The sequence below is a fragment of the Oncorhynchus masou genome, chromosome 12 (genome assembly GCF_036934945.1).
Source record: "Oncorhynchus masou masou isolate Uvic2021 chromosome 12, UVic_Omas_1.1, whole genome shotgun sequence".
Lineage (NCBI taxonomy): Eukaryota > Metazoa > Chordata > Actinopteri > Salmoniformes > Salmonidae > Oncorhynchus > Oncorhynchus masou.
Genome location: NC_088223.1, coordinates 38,433,091 through 38,449,553, shown reverse-complemented (window position 1 = coordinate 38,449,553; position 16,463 = coordinate 38,433,091). Strand labels below are relative to the sequence as shown.

The window sequence follows — 16,463 nt, the reverse complement described above, 5'->3', positions numbered from 1 at the left end:
CCATTGAGGGCTTCCACCATGCTTCTGCCCTTTTTAAAGTAGCCAATTGGTTGGGACTTCCTATGGGTTGTAGCCTCAATGGCCGCTGCCCATGCTATCACAGACGCTATAATGGTACCGATATAAAGTTGAGTCCTCTATTTCTATGTTGCAGACTAAGAAATGTATGTATTTGGGTAGTTAAGTGGTAGTTACCACGCTAAATGAACAGGACAAGCCATATAACATCAATGTTTCAGGGATTGAAATGATCGAGTCTGTTTGAAAGGAGTCTGTCACTCAAGTGTAGCCTAATGACATGCATGAATAGATCTACTACTGTAACGGCATCAGAAAGGTAAGCGTAATGTTTCTTGAGACATTTAGCTATATAATAGTTTCTCCTTCGACCTTCTCAAATGTCCTTTTTCTTTTTGCCTTTGAGTTGTGTCAACAAAAGTCGACCTGTACCCCAGAGGAGTGAGGTGAGTTCAGAAACTCAGGAAATGGCATCTGTTTGCAGCGCTGCATTGTAGTTAACCAGGCACATATAGTTAACCACTGCCTGCAAATCTCTCAAAATATAATATGTAGGCTAGGAGATAGCCTACCACAGATGCATTCTTGCCACCGATGCAATTGTTAGTCCTTTTACCAGACATGGGGGTGCTTATTACATTCGATAATGCGAAGCATAAATTCACAGATAAGCTATGATGATGTGAGGGACCAGTATGAGGGATTGAGGAAAGAAACAGAACACATTTATTAATGGTGTCTTTATTGGGTTACAGGCAAACAGTAATTTGACAACAATGGTAAATAGTATCCAGGCACATGAGTGATTGGTTTATTTCCCAGGCATTGCAGCTGTGCTTTTTCACAGGAATATCTATGTTCCATCCAATGTCAGAAACATACCTTTTGTATTGGTGTATTCTCACACTTTTAATAGTGTCTGTCAAATTGTGAGTGAGAATTGCTTTTTATTCCTGCATCTCCACCATCAGTCTTTGGGTCAAAATTATTCTTGAGAAAATCATTTAGTTAAACCTATTCCTGAACTAAAAAACTAAAGTAGGGATAGTCTCCATAGAGTATCCTTTTAAGTCCAGGAAACCGGCCCATCGTGCATTGATTCTTTGACATGACATGAAGCTTTTGCAAAACTTCAAACTCAGCTCTCATAGACCACTGTTGTGGGGCAAGTGTGAACTGCCAAGTTCCTGTGCCAACTGTGAGTAACTTTTCTTGACATTCATGACAAGGAACAGGTTATAAGCAATTTCCTGGGTAATGACTACTTTATTAGTGTCCCCTTTCAGCTGCCTCCGACAACAATGGTTTAGGTCTGCTGAGGCCAACCTAACCCTCTGTGTCTGGGTTGCTGTCATTGCTGATTATTGACCCAACCTTGCAATGTAAATGATTTTCAATTAGGACTGACTGAGTGAATCCCAGACCCCACTGAAGTTCATGAAGGGAACCATTGCTCATATCAAAATAATCAAGTGTATTTTGTACTTCTTCAGTCACTGCTAGTATCCATTACTGCACTGTAAATTCATCCCATCTGAGAACATAATAACACATGTTTGTTGTAATTGTGGATGCATAGAGAAAGAGATGCAGAAATAACCAAATGAAATACATTTTAATGACACGCTTATAAATTAATTTACAAGGCTTTTACACTTACAAAATACTGGCTTAAAGAACAACAGCTGTCCCTGAGAAAATGATAGAATAGCGCTTTGTTTACTGCAAATTCCGTGTGTATAAAAATAAGACAACTAAAAGTAATAGAAATAACTTGTTTTGACAAATTATGACGACAAATCGTGATAAGAGTCCATTCAGTATCCAGTGCACCTTTAACAAAAGCTGTAAAGAGATATAATAAATACATGTTTCATAATAAATATAACAAATAAATAAAGCTACATGTTGCTCTCTCTAGATCTATAATTCAGTGCAAACTTAGTTGACCATCATTGTAAATACATAACACTGCAATACTGAACAAACCTTACAACACAATAAATCAGGTTGTTGCATATCATCATCTCGACATGATTTTGCATCTCTGCTGTGCATCGTAGAATAGAGATCATACGTGATGTAACTGAATGAATGATAACTGATGGTGTTGTTTCACAATTCATATTACTGAACCAGATTTTTTCCCCACACAGCCTTTATACATAGCAAATTCATTTATTTTAAGCCCCACTGATATAGTTGGGACTAGACTATGTTCTCCTCCTCTTCTTCTTCACACTCCCTTCTGCAGCAGTCACAACAGCGGCAGCAGCCACAGCAGTAGCGCCAAAGCCACCGTAGCAACCTGCTGAATGGAGAAGCTTCTGCTCTTACGACGCTCATCTGAGCATCCTCTATCACTGTGTGCTCCTCTGATTGACCCTGGAGCTCCAGTGATGAACTGGCGAATGTCATATCCACTGTGGTTTGCTCTGTTTCTTGACTTACTTCTGCCAGCATCCTGTACTCCTCCGTCGTTGAGTCCTCCATCAACCACATTCTCTCTTCTTCTATGGTTAATACCACGTCTGAGGTTTGGACACCTTTGTCACTTGTCTCGAGTGTTTCCATCTCTTTTTCCATATGAACCTGCAGTCTCTCGATCTCTCGGAACATCTCCACTTTTAGCATCTCAAGCTCCTGGTCCTTCTCCTGAAGTTTCCTCCTGCCTCTGTCCCACTCTGTTTGCCGAGCTTGGCTGTCTCTCTCCAACTCTTCCTTCATCTTCTTTAGCTCTTCTTTCTCTCTTTGTATCCTTGTTCTCTGTACCAACTCGTGTCTCTGAATCACTGCTAGTCTTCCCTCTAGATGTTCTTTCATCTCATGAACTCTGTGCTTAATCTTCTCAATCTCCTCCTTTTCTGCCTGAGCCTCCTGACAGATTTTCTCCAAATGATCTCTCTTTGGGAGCCTTTCATCTGTTGCTCTCATTTGTTCGAGATCATCTCTGTCCTTCTTGACTGAGTCCATCGTTTCGTCCTGTGTCTGAAGTGTCTCAACTGCGCTTTGTTCGGGTTCATCCTTTATTTTTTCTGACTGTGTTGAATCTGAGATGAAGACAACTTCAACACTCTGTTTCTGAACGCTGTCTTCTCTTTTCTCCAGCGGAGGCGCCTCCATCATTGCTGCACCCTTTCTTTTGTCAATCTTCTCCTTCTGTCTTTCTGTTTCAGCTGCCATGTGTTCCAACTCATCCATCTCCGACCTTGTCTTTCCCAGTTCATCTCTCTCTCTTTCCACCAAGTCCATATTGTTCATCATCTCTTGTCGCTGTCTTTCCATATCAGTCTTAAATTGCTCAAGAGTGTCCCTCTCGTCCCTTAAGACTGCGGTAATTTGTTCAATTTCGCATCTCTGTCGTGTAATCATAGACTTCATTTGTTGCAGGTCATCCTTCTCCCTTTCAATCATGGCCTTGTTAGAGTCTATTTCTTCTCTCTCACTTTGCATCTTAACGTTCATCAGCTCTAAATATGCCTTCTCTTGCTCCATCTCCTCAATGATTCTCACATTGTCCTCCATTTGCTTTTGTATTTGGATAGCCATTTCCTCTGCACCCTCGTTCTCCATGGTTTCGTCCACAACGTTCTCCAGATCTTCCAGCACTCTCTGGGACTCTATGTTAGCCCGTTCTAACCCCTCCATCTCCCTTCCTGTCTTCTCTTTAATGCCCTTAGTTTCCTCCTTTCTTTCTGTTTCTTTCAGGCGTTCAAGTTCCTGTCTGTCGTGTTTCAGAGTTTCCATCAGTTTGTCTTCCATTTGATCTTTCTGTTCCTCTGTTTCAGCCTTTATCCTCGCCACATCCTCCCTCTCCCTCTTTGTCATTTCAATGATGGCTTCTACCTCCTCCGTTTGTTTTTGCTCGCCAGCAAGCTTCTCTTCCAGTTCATTCTTTTCCATGATCATAGCATTTTGTGTTTTGCCCATCTGTTCTATTTGTCTGTCGATGTCCAGTTGAATGTTTTCCAGCTCTTCTTTCTTGACATTTAACTCTTCCATTTGTGTTGCAATGTCATCTCTCTGTACTTGTATTTCAGCATTAATCTGCTCTAAATTTCCTTTCATCTTCCCAATATTCACTTTCATACTCTGCTCTTCCTCTTTCAGTGAAGCCAGCAGATTTTTCATTCCATCTTCTTCTCCTTCTAACTCAACCCTTCTTTGTTCCAGCTGACTAATATCAATTTCTGTCGTGTCCTTGGTGTTCTCCAGTTCTTGTATTTCTTTCTCCATCTTCACCTTAATTTGTTCCAAGTCACGTTTCTCCTTTGATGTCATGTCCTTCAGGTTGAATGTTTCTTGTTTCTCTGTCTTTATCTCAGCTTTCAACATTTCCAGTTCAGGGCTCTTTGTCTTGATATCCTCAATAACACGTTCAATTCCCTCCTGATCCTTCTGGATTTGAGCAGCCCTGTCCTTAACATTCTCCTTTTCCCTCTTTGTCTCTTCCACGAGGTTGTCTAGATTCTCTGACCGTTTCTGTAAATCATTCTTGATCTTTTCAATCTCAGCCTTCTCATCCTGTATCTTTTGATTGTTCTCCTCTATTTCCTGTCTTTGTTTTCCTATTTCAGACTTCATGGATACCAACTCATCCCTCTCTATCATTGCCAGCCTGTTGGTTTGTCCCAGGTCCTCTTTCTCTTTGTCTATGTCATGACCTTCAACTTCTTCCATGTCCCCTTTGAGCTGTTCCTCCATGGGCTCTGTCTGTGTTTGTATGTCAGCCTTTATCACAGCTGTTGGTTCCATGATATTATCCATCTCCTCCCTTTGTTTTTGCAAGGCAGCATTCCTCTCGTCCAGTGGATTCTTTCCCACAAATATGTATTTTCTCATGTCATCATGTTCTACTTTCTGTCTGTCTAGATCAGCTTGAATGTTTTCCAACTCTGCTTTTTTGACATTTAACTTAGCCATTTGGGCTGCAATGTCCTCTCGCTGTAATTGTATTTCAGCATTGATCTGCTCTTGGTTGTCTTTCATCTTCTCGATATCCTCCCTCATTTGTTGTTGTTCTTCTTTCAGTTGTCTCTCTATTACAACCTTTGTCGCTTCCAGCCTTTCCATATCGATCGCTATCTTGATCTTGGTATTATCAATTTTTTCTCTTCCTCTTTCCATCTCAATCTTCATTTGTTCCAGATATTTCTGATCCTTTAATACAATGTCCTTGATATTCTCTGTTTCTTCCTTCTCTACCTCCACTTTTGCAAATTCCAGTACTTGTCTTCTTATCTCGGGTTCTACCATGACACTTTGAATTTCCTCCTTTTCCATCTGGAATTGGACAGCCATGCCCTCAACATTTTCCTTTTTGCTCTTCATCTGTAAATCAGCCTTGATGTGTTCCAGCCCACCCTTTTCATCTAGTATATTTTGTTTGTCTTCTTCTATTTCCTTTCTCTGGTTTTGTAGTTCCTCCTTTTCTCTGTAAATATCGGTCAACATGTTTTCCAGCTCTCTCTTTTTGACATCCAACTCTTCCATTTTACTTTCAATATCATCTCTCTTCAGCTGTATTTCAGTGTCTAGGTTTTCTTTCATCTTCCTGATATCCTCCCTCATTCTTTGGTCTTCTTCCTTCAACTCAGCAATCAGTTTTTCAGATTGATGTTTTCCATTCTCTACCTCAGCCTTTCTATTTTCCAGCTCATCCATATCCATTTCAATTTTGCCCTTGGTGATATCAATTTCTTCCTTCTCTCTTTCAATTTCAATCGTCATTTGTTCTAGTTTGTCTTTTTCCCTGGAGATCATTTCCTTGATGTTTTCTGTTTCTTGCTTCTCTACTTCAGCCGTTGCTTTCATCAATTCCAGATCAGCTTTCCTTGTCTTGATATCCTCAACGATACTTTCAACTTCCTCCCTTTCCTTCTGAATCTGAAAAGCCATACTTTCAATGTTCTCCTTCTTCCCCATTGTCTCCTCAATGAGGTTTTCCAGGAAATCTGACCGTGTTTGTAACTCCATCTTGATCTGTTCCAGTTCATCCTTTTCATCTTGCATCTTTTGTTTGTCTTGTTGTATTCCTTCCCTTTGATTTTGAATTTCCTCTTTATGTCTGTTGATATCTGTCATAGCCTTATTAATCTCAGCCTGTTTTACATTCAGCTCCTCCATCTTGCTTTCAATGTCTTCTCTCTGTGGTTGTATTCCTGTGTGGATCTGTTCCAGGTTCTCCGTCATCTTGCAGATTTCCTCCTTCACTCGTTGCCCTTCCTCTTTTAGTTCAGCCACCCAATTTTCTGCTTCATATTTTCGATTCTCCATCTCAACTTTTCTCTGTTCCAGCTCATTCATATCAACTGCAATATTGTCCTTGGTGTTATCCATTTCTTCTCTCTCTCTCTCCATCTCAATCTTCATTTGTTTAAGATCATTCTTTTGCTTTGATAGCACATCCTTGACATTTTCAGTCTCTGATCTCTCTTCCTCTAGTTCAGCTTTCATCAATTCCAGTTCCTCTCTCTGTCTGTTGTTGTTGACTATCAAGTTTTCAATGTCCTCTTTTTCTTTCTGCATTTGGACAGTCATGTCACCAACATTCTCTTTCTCCCTCGTTGTCTCGTCCATGATGTTGTCTAGATGTTCAGATCGTGCCTCTAACTCCATCCTGATCTGTTCCAATTCAATCTTCTCCTTTGTTACCATGTCCTTGATGTTTTCTGTTTCTCGTTTCTCTTTATCCACCTCAGTTTTCATGAATTCCAGTTTCTCTGTCCGTTTGTTGTTCTCCTCGACAACACTTTCAATTTCCTTCCTTTCCTTCTGGACTTGAATAGTCATTATCTCAGCATCCTCTTTCTCCCTCTTTGTTTTCTCCAAAAGGTTTTCTAGATGTTCTGATCGTGTTTCTATCTCCATCTTAATCCTTTCCAGATCATCCTTTTCCTTTATCATCTTTTGTTTGTCTTGTTCAATTTGCTGTCTTTGGTTTTGCATGTCCTTTTTTTGTCTGTCGATATCTGTCATAACACTTTCCATCTCAGCCTTTTGGACATTCAGCTCCTCCATCTTGCTTTCAATGTCTTCTCTCTGTGGTTGTATTTCAGCTTTGATCTGCTCGAGACTGTCTTTCATCTTGCAAATTTCTTCCTTCATTCTTTGCTCTTCCTCTTTCAGTTCAGCCATCAACATTTCTGCTTCATATTTATCATTCTCGATCTCAGCTTTTCTCTGTCCCAGCTCATCCATCTCCGTCACCATCTTGCACTTGGTGATATCAAATTCGTCCCTCTCTCTTTCCATTTCAATCTTCATTTTGTCCATGTTGTCTTTTTCTTTTGAGATCATTTCCATGATATTATCTGTTTCTCGTTTCTTTGTCACAATCTCCGTTTCCATCACTTCCTGATTAGCTTTTGCTCTCTTGATATCTTCAATAACACTTTTCATTTCCTCCCTTTCTTTCTGGATTTGTTCTATTTCCTCCAAATGTCCCTGGGTTTCAGACTTCATCAGATCAAACTCATCTCTTTCTTTCATGGTCAATCCCTTCTTTCTCTCAAAGGCTTCTTTTTCCTTCTGTATCTCCTCCTTTACATCTTCAAGTTGTTGTCTTTCCCTCGTGAGCTTTTCCTTCCAGTCTATTTCCATAGGCTCGGTCTGTGCTTCTGCTTCAGCCTTCAAGCTTGTCAAGTCTTCCCTTTGTCTTTTCATCAGTTCAAGACTGATATCCCATTCCTCTTTCTCCTTACTTATCTTACCTCGCCTCTCTTCCAACTGATCTTTCTCTTTCAGTGTTTCATCCTTCCTGTCTTTCACTTCCTTCTTCTCTCTATCTAGTTCTTCACGCATTTTTTCCAACTCAAGCAATTTTGCATTTAGCTGGTCCTTTTCACTGTCAATTTCATCTCTAAGTCTTTTAATTTCACAACTTTCCTTCTTTAAGATGTCCATCTTCCTTCCGATTTCTTCCCGCATTCCATCCTCTTCCTCTTTGAGCCGAGCCATCTTGTTATCCATGTTGTCTTTTTCTCTCACCATTTCTGCCTCTTTCACTCTCAGTTCACCCATTGAGCTTTCTATCATTTCCTTGTCATTATCCACCTCTAGCAACTGTTTTTTCATGTCCGTCGTCCTTTGTTCCAAATGTTCTTTCTCTTTCCTTTGGTCTTCCATGTGAGATTCTGTCTCCTCTCTCTGTTGCTGTATCTCACTCCTCATTTGTTCCAGCTCCTCTCTCTCCTTTGTTAGCACATCCCGACTTTCTTCGATGTCTTGTTTCTCTCTTTCAATCTTGTCATTCATGAGTTCCAGTTCGTTCTGCTTTTGTTTGTTCTTTTCCATAAAACCCACCATTTCTTCTCTTTGTTTTTGAGTTTGGATAGCCAGTTCTTCAACCTTCCCCCTCTCCCGTCTTGTCTCATCCATGATCTGATTTACGTCTTCAGACCGTCTTTCTAACTCAGCTTTGATCTGATCCAGCTTTTCCTTCTCCACACGAATGTCTTGTTTGTTTTGTTCTATTTTCTCCAATTGTCCCTGGGCTTCAGACTTCATCAGATCAAACTCATCTCTTTCTTTCATGGTCAATCCCTTCTGTCTCTCAAAGGCTTCTTTTTCCTTCTGTATCTCCTCCTTTACATTTTCAAGTTGTTGTCTTTCCCTCGTGAGCTTTTCCTTCCAGTCTATTTCCATAGGCTCGGTCTGTGCTTCTGCTTCAGCCTTCAAGCTTGTCAAGTCTTCCCTTTGTCTTTTCATCAGTTCAAGACTGATATCCAATTCCTCTTTCTCCTTAGTTATCTTACCTCGCCTCTCTTCCAACTGATCTTTCTCTTTCAGTGTTTCATCCTTCCTGTCTTTCACTTCCTTCTTCTCTCTATCTAGTTCTTCACGCATTTTTTCCAACTCAAGCAATTTTGCATTCAGCTGGTCCTTTTCACTGTCAATTTCATCTCTAAGTCTTTTGATTTCACAACTTTCCTTCTTTAAGATGTCCATCTTCCTTCCGATTTCTTCCCGCATTCCATCCTCTTCCTCTTTGAGCCGAGCCATCTTGTTATCCATGTTGTCTTTTTCTCTCACCATTTCTGCCTCTTTCACTCTCAGTTCACCCATTGAGCTTTCTATCATTTCCTTGTCATTATCCACCTCTAGCAACTGTTTTATCATGTCCGTCGTCCTTTGTTCCAAATGTTCTTTCTCTTTCCTTTGGTCTTCCATGTGAGATTCTGTCTCCTCTCTCTGTTGCTGTATCTCACTCCTCATTTGTTCCAGCTCCTCTCTCTCCTTTGTTAGCACATCCCGACTTTCTTCGATGTCTTGTTTCTCTCTTTCAATCTTGTCATTCATGAGTTCCAGTTCGTTCTGCTTTTGTTTGTTCTTTTCCATAAAACCCACCATTTCTTCTCTTTGTTTTTGAGTTTGGATAGCCAGTTCTTCAACCTTCCCCCTCTCCCGTCTTGTCTCATCCATGATCTGATTTACGTCTTCAGACCGTCTTTCTAACTCAGCTTTGATCTGATCCAGCTTTTCCTTCTCCACACGAATGTCTTGTTTGTTTTGTTCTATTTCCTCCAATTGTCCCTGGGTTTCAGACTTCATCAGATCAAACTCATCTCTTTCTTTCATGGTCAATCCCTTCTTTCTCTCAAAGGCTTCTTTTTCCTTCTGTATCTCCTCCTTTACATTTTCAAGTTGTTGTCTTTCCCTCGTGAGCTTTTCCTTCCAGTCTATTTCCATAGGCTCGGTCTGTGCTTCTGCTTCAGCCTTCAAGCTTGTCAAGTCTTCCCTTTGTCTTTTCATCAGTTCAAGACTGATATCCAATTCCTCTTTCTCCTTACTTATCTCACCTCGCCTCTCTTCCAACTGATCTTTCTCTTTCAGTGTTTCATCCTTCCTGTCTTTCACTTCCTTCTTCTCTCTATCTAGTTCTTCACGCATTTTTTCCAACTCAAGCAATTTTACATTCAGCTGGTCCTTTTCACTGTCAATTTCATCTCTAAGTCTTTTGATTTCACAGCTTTCCTGCTTTAAGATGTCCATCTTCCTTCCTATTTCTTCCCGCATTCCATCCTCTTCCTCTTTGAGCCGAGCCATCTTGTTATCCATGTTGTCTTTTTCTCTCACCATTTCTGCCTCTTTCACTCTCAGTTCACCCATTGAGCTTTCTATCATTTCCTTGTCATTATCCACCTCTAGCAACTGTTTTTTCATGTCCGTCGTCATTTGTTCCAAATGTTCTTTCTCTTTCATTTGGTCTTCCATGTGAGATTCTGTCTCCTCTCTCTGTTGCTGTATCTCACTCCTCATTTGTTCCAGCTCCTCTCTCTCCTTTGTTAGCACATCCCGACTTTCTTCGATGTCTTGTTTCTCTCTTTCAATCTTGTCATTCATGAGTTCCAGTTCGTTCTGCTTTTGTTTGTTCTTTTCCATAAAACCCACCATTTCTTCTCTTTGTTTTTGAGTTTGGATAGCCAGTTCTTCAACCTTCCCCCTCTCCCGTCTTGTCTCATCCATGATCTGATTTACGTCTTCAGACCGTCTTTCTAACTCAGCTTTGATCTGATCCAGCTTTTCCTTCTCCACACGAATGTCTTGTTTGTTTTGTTCTATTTCCTCCAATTGTCCCTGGGTTTCAGACTTCATCAGATCAAACTCATCTCTTTCTTTCATGGTCAATCCCTTCTTTCTCTCAAAGGCTTCTTTTTCCTTCTGTATCTCCTCCTTTACATTTTCAAGTTGTTGTCTTTCCCTCGTGAGCTTTTCCTTCCAGTCTATTTCCATAGGCTCGGTCTGTGCTTCTGCTTCAGCCTTCAAGCTTGTCAAGTCTTCCCTTTGTCTTTTCATCAGTTCAAGACTGATATCCAATTCCTCTTTCTCCTTACTTATCTCACCTCGCCTCTCTTCCAACTGATCTTTCTCTTTCAGTGTTTCATCCTTCCTGTCTTTCACTTCCTTCTTCTCTCTATCTAGTTCTTCACGCATTTTTTCCAACTCAAGCAATTTTGCATTCAGCTGGTCCTTTTCACTGTCAATTTCATCTCTAAGTCTTTTGATTTCACAGCTTTCCTGCTTTAAGATGTCCATCTTCCTTCCTATTTCTTCCCGCATTCCATCCTCTTCCTCTTTGAGCCGAGCCATCTTGTTATCCATGTTGTCTTTTTCTCTCACCATTTCTGCCTCTTTCACTCTCAGTTCAACCATTGAGCTTTCTATCATTTCCTTGTCATTATCCACCTCTAGCAACTGTTTTTTCATGTCCGTCGTCATTTGTTCCAAATGTTCTTTCTCTTTCCTTTGGTCTTCCATGTGAGATTCTGTCTCCTCTCTCTGTTGCTGTATCTCACTCCTCATTTGTTCCAGCTCCTCTCTCTCCTTTGTTAGCACATCCCGACTTTCTTCGATGTCTTGTTTCTCTCTTTCAATCTTGTCATTCATGAGTTCCAGTTCGTTCTGCTTTTGTTTGTTCTTTTCCATAAAACCCACAATTTCTTCTCTTTGTTTTTGAGTTTGGATAGCCAGTTCTTCAACCTTCCCCTCTCCCGTCTTGTCTCATCCATGATCTGATTTACATCTTCAGACCGTCTTTCTAACTCAGCTTTGATCTGATCCAGATTTTCCTTCTCCACACGAATGTCTTGTTTGTTTTGTTCTATTTCCTCCAATTGTCCCTGGGTTTCAGACTTCATCAGATCAAACTCATCTCTTTCTTTCATGGTCAATCCCTTCTTTCTCTCAAAGGCTTCTTTTTCCTTCTGTATCTCCTCCTTTACATCTTCAAGTTGTTGTCTTTCCCTCGTGAGCTTTTCCTTACAGTCTATTTCCATAGGCTCGGTCTGTGCTTCTGCTTCAGCCTTCAAGCTTGTCAAGTCTTCCCTTTGTCTTTTCATCAGTTCAAGACTGATATCCAATTCCTCTTTCTCCTTACTTATCTTACCTCGCCTCTCTTCCAACTGATCTTTCCCTTTCAGTGTTTCATCCTTCCTGTCTTTCACTTCCTTCTTCTCTCTATCTATTTCTTCACGCATTTTTTCCAACTCAAGCAATTTTGCATTCAGCTGGTCCTTTTCACTGTCAATTTCATCTCTAAGTCTTTTGATTTCACAACTTTCCTGCTTTAAGATGTCCATCTTCCTTCCTATTTCTTCCCGCATTCCATCCTCTTCCTCTTTGAGCCGAGCCATCTTGTTATCCATGTTGTCTTTTTCTCTCACCATTTCTGCCTCTTTCACTCTCAGTTCACCCATTGAGCTTTCTATCATTTCCTTGTCATTATCCACCTCTAGCAACTGTTTTTTCATGTCCGTCGTCATTTGTTCCAAATGTTCTTTCTCTTTCATTTGGTCTTCCATGTGAGATTCTGTCTCCTCTCTCTGTTGCTGTATCTTACTCCTCATTTGTTCCAGCTCCTCTCTCTCCTTTGTTAGCACATCCCGACTTTCTTCGATGTCTTGTTTCTCTCTTTCAATCTTGTCATTCATGAGTTCCAGTTCGTTCTGCTTTTGTTTGTTCTTTTCCATAAAACCCACCATTTCTTCTCTTTGTTTTTGAGTTTGGATAGCCAGTTCTTCAACCTTCCCCTCTCCCGTCTTGTCTCATCCATGATCTGATTTACGTCTTCAGACCGGCTTTCTAACTCAGCTTTGATCTGATCCAGCATTTCCTTCTCCACACGAATGTCTTGTTTGTTTTGTTCTATTTCCTCCAATTGTCCCTGGGTTTCAGACTTCATCAGATCAAACTCATCTCTTTCTTTCATGGTCAATCCCTTCTTTCTCTCAAAGGCTTCTTTTTCCTTCTGTATCTCCTCCTTTACATCTTCAAGTTGTTGTCTTTCCCTCGTGAGCTTTTCCTTCCAGTCTATTTCCATAGGCTCGGTCTGTGCTTCTGCTTCAGCCTTCAAGCTTGTCAAGTCTTCCCTTTGTCTTTTCATCAGTTCAAGACTGATATCCAATTCCTCTTTCTCCTTACTTATCTCACCTCGCCTCTCTTCCAACTGATCTTTCTCTTTCAGTGTTTCATCCTTCCTGTCTTTCACTTCCTTCTTCTCTCTATCTAGTTCTTCACACATTTTTTCCAACTCAAGCAATTTTGCATTCAGCTGGTCCTTTTCACTGTCAATTTCATCTCTAAGTCTTTTGATTTCACAGCTTTCCTGCTTTAAGATATCCATCTTCCTTCCTATTTCTTCCCGCATTCCATCCTCTTCCTCTTTGAGCCGAGCCATCTTGTTATCCATGTTGTCTTTTTCTCTCACCATTTCTGCCTCTTTCACTCTCAGTTCACCCATTGAGCTTTCTATCATTTCCTTGTCATTATCCACCTCTAGCAACTGTTTTTTCATGTCCGTCGTCATTTGTTCCAAATGTTCTTTCTCTTTCCTTTGGTCTTCCATGTGAGATTCTGTCTCCTCTCTCTGTTGCTGTATCTCACTCCTCATTTGTTCCAGCTCCTCTCTCTCCTTTGTTAGCACATCCCGACTTTCTTCGATGTCTTGTTTCTCTCTTTCAATCTTGTCATTCATGAGTTCCAGTTCGTTCTGCTTTTGTTTGTTCTTTTCCATAAAACCCACCATTTCTTCTCTTTGTTTTTGAGTTTGGATAGCCAGTTCTTCAACCTTCCCCTCTCCCGTCTTGTCTCATCCATGATCTGATTTACGTCTTCAGACCGTCTTTCTAACTCAGCTTTGATCTGATCCAGCTTTTCCTTCTCCACACGAATGTCTTGTTTGTTTTGTTCTATTTCCTCCAATTGTCCCTGGGTTTCAGACTTCATCAGATCAAACTCATCTCTTTCTTTCATGGTCAATCCCTTCTTTCTCTCAAAGGCTTCTTTTTCCTTCTGTATCTCCTCCTTTACATCTTCAAGTTGTTGTCTTTCCCTCGTGAGCTTTTCCTTCCAGTCTATTTCCATAGGCTCGGTCTGTGCTTCTGCTTCAGCCTTCAAGCTTGTCAAGTCTTCCCTTTGTCTTTTCATCAGTTCAAGACTGATATCCAATTCCTCTTTCTCCTTACTTATCTCACCTCGCCTCTCTTCCAACTGATCTTTCTCTTTCAGTGTTTCATCCTTCCTGTCTTTCACTTCCTTCTTCTCTCTATCTAGTTCTTCACACATTTTTTCCAACTCAAGCAATTTTGCATTCAGCTGGTCCTTTTCACTGTCAATTTCATCTCTAAGTCTTTTGATTTCACAGCTTTCCTGCTTTAAGATATCCATCTTCCTTCCTATTTCTTCCCGCATTCCATCCTCTTCCTCTTTGAGCCGAGCCATCTTGTTATCCATGTTGTCTTTTTCTCTCACCATTTCTGCCTCTTTCACTCTCAGTTCAACCATTGAGCTTTCTATCATTTCCTTGTCATTATCCACCTCTAGCAACTGTTTTTTCATGTCCGTCGTCATTTGTTCCAAATGTTCTTTCTCTTTCATTTGGTCTTCCATGTGAGATTCTGTCTCCTCTCTCTGTTGCTGTATCTCACTCCTCATTTGTTCCAGCTCCTCTCTCTCCTTTGTTAGCACATCCCGACTTTCTTCGATGTCTTGTTTCTCTCTTTTAATCTTGTCATTCATGAGTTCCAGTTCGTTCTGCTTTTGTTTGTTCTTTTCCATAAAACCCACAATTTCTTCTCTTTCTTTTTGAGTTTGGATAGCCAGTTCTTCAACCTTCCCCCTCTCCCGTCTTGTCTCATCCATGATCTGATTTACATCTTCAGACCGTCTTTCTAACTCAGCTTTGATCTGATCCAGCTTTTCCTTCTCCACACGAATGTCTTGTTTGTTTTGTTCTATTTCCTCCAATTGTCCCTGGGTTTCAGACTTCATCAGATCAAACTCATCTCTTTCTTTCATGGTCAATCCCTTCTTTCTCTCAAAGGCTTCTTTTTCCTTCTGTATCTCCTCCTTTACATCTTCAAGTTGTTGTCTTTCCCTCGTGAGCTTTTCCTTCCAGTCTATTTCCATAGGCTCGGTCTGTGCTTCTGCTTCAGCCTTCAAGCTTGTCAAGTCTTCCCTTTGTCTTTTCATCAGTTCAAGACTGATATCCAATTCCTCTTTCTCCTTACTTATCTCACCTCGCCTCTCTTCCAACTGATCTTTCTCTTTCAGTGTTTCATCCTTCCTGTCTTTCACTTCCTTCTTCTCTCTATCTAGTTCTTCACGCATTTTTTCCAACTCAAGCAATTTTGCATTCAGCTGGTCCTTTTCACTGTCAATTTCATCTCTAAGTCTTTTGATTTCACAGCTTTCCTGCTTTAAGATATCCATCTTCCTTCCTATTTCTTCCCGCATTCCATCCTCTTCCTCTTTGAGCCGAGCCATCTTGTTATCCATGTTGTCTTTTTCTCTCACCATTTCTGCCTCTTTCACTCTCAGTTCAACCATTGAGCTTTCTATCATTTCCTTGTCATTATCCACCTCTAGCAACTGTTTTTTCATGTCTGTCGTCATTTGTTCCAAATGTTCTTTCTCTTTCATTTGGTCTTCCATGTGAGATTCTGTCTCCTCTCTCTGTTGCTGTATCTGACTCCTCATTTGTTCCAGCTCCTCTCTCTCCTTTGTTAGCACATCCCGACTTTCTTCGATGTCTTGGTTCTCTCTTTCAATCTTGTCATTCATGAGTTCCAGTTCGTTCTGCTTTTGTTTGTTCTTTTCCATAAAACCCACCATTTCTTCTCTTTGTTTTTGAGTTTGGATAGCCAGTTCTTCAACCTTCCCCCTCTCCCGTCTTGTCTCATCCATGATCTGATTTACGTCTTCAGACCGGCTTTCTAACTCAGCTTTGATCTGATCTAGCTTTTCCTTCTCCACACGAATGTCTTGTTTGTTTTGTTCTATTTCCTCCAATTGTCCCTGGGTTTCAGACTTCATCAGATCAAACTCATCTCTTTCTTTCATGGTCAATCCCTTCTTTCTCTCAAAGGCTTCTTTTTCCTTCTGTATCTCCTCCTTTACATCTTCAAGTTGTTGTCTTTCCCTCGTGAGCTTTTCCTTCCAGTCTATTTCCATAGGCTCGGTCTGTGCTTCTGCTTCAGCCTTCAAGCTTGTCAAGTCTTCCCTTTGTCTTTTCATCAGTTCAAGACTGATATCCAATTCCTCTTTCTCCTTACTTATCTCACCTCGCCTCTCTTCCAACTGATCTTTCTCTTTCAGTGTTTCATCCTTCCTGTCTTTCACTTCCTTCTTCTCTCTATCTAGTTCTTCACGCATTTTTTCCAACTCAAGCAATTTTGCATTCAGCTGGTCCTTTTCACTGTCAATTTCATCTCTAAGTCTTTTGATTTCACAACTTTCCTGCTTTAAGATGTCCATCTTCCTTCCTATTTCTTCCCGCATTCCATCCTCTTCCTCTTTGAGCCGAGCCATCTTGTTATCCATGTTGTCTTTTTCTCTCACCATTTCTGCCTCTTTCACTCTCAGTTCACCCATTGAGCTTTCTATCATTTCCTTGTCATTATCCACCTCTAGCAACTGTTTTTTCATGTCCGTCGTCATTTGTTCCA

At 40.7% G+C, this 16,463-nt stretch overlaps 1 protein-coding gene across 1 annotated transcript; it reads right to left on the bottom strand.

Annotated features, from left to right (window-relative positions):
• Window positions 1–1,614: 1,614 nt before the first annotated feature.
• On the bottom strand, window positions 1,615–16,455 carry LOC135549321 (centrosome-associated protein CEP250-like). Its single transcript, XM_064979328.1, has 3 exons — window positions 13,627–16,455; window positions 12,584–13,522; window positions 1,615–11,436 (listed from the first exon to the last, which is right to left on the bottom strand). Exons 1-3 carry the CDS (start codon window positions 16,453–16,455, stop codon window positions 2,227–2,229), a joined length of 12,978 nt encoding a protein of 4,325 aa, XP_064835400.1. The 3' UTR covers window positions 1,615–2,226.
• Window positions 16,456–16,463: the final 8 nt, after the last annotated feature.

Excerpts from the sequence above, each read along its gene's own strand:
- LOC135549321 (XM_064979328.1), bottom strand. The coding sequence starts at position 16,455 with ATGACGACGGACATGAAAAAACAGTTGCTAGAGGTGGATAATGACAAG. Across the intron at positions 13,523-13,626 it reads TAGAAAGACGGTCTGAAGAC|AACAAACAAAAGCAGAACGA; the intron begins GTAAATCAGATC and ends TTTATGGAAAAG. Across the intron at positions 11,437-12,583 it reads TAGAAAGCCGGTCTGAAGAC|AACAAACAAAAGCAGAACGA; the intron begins GTAAATCAGATC and ends TTTATGGAAAAG.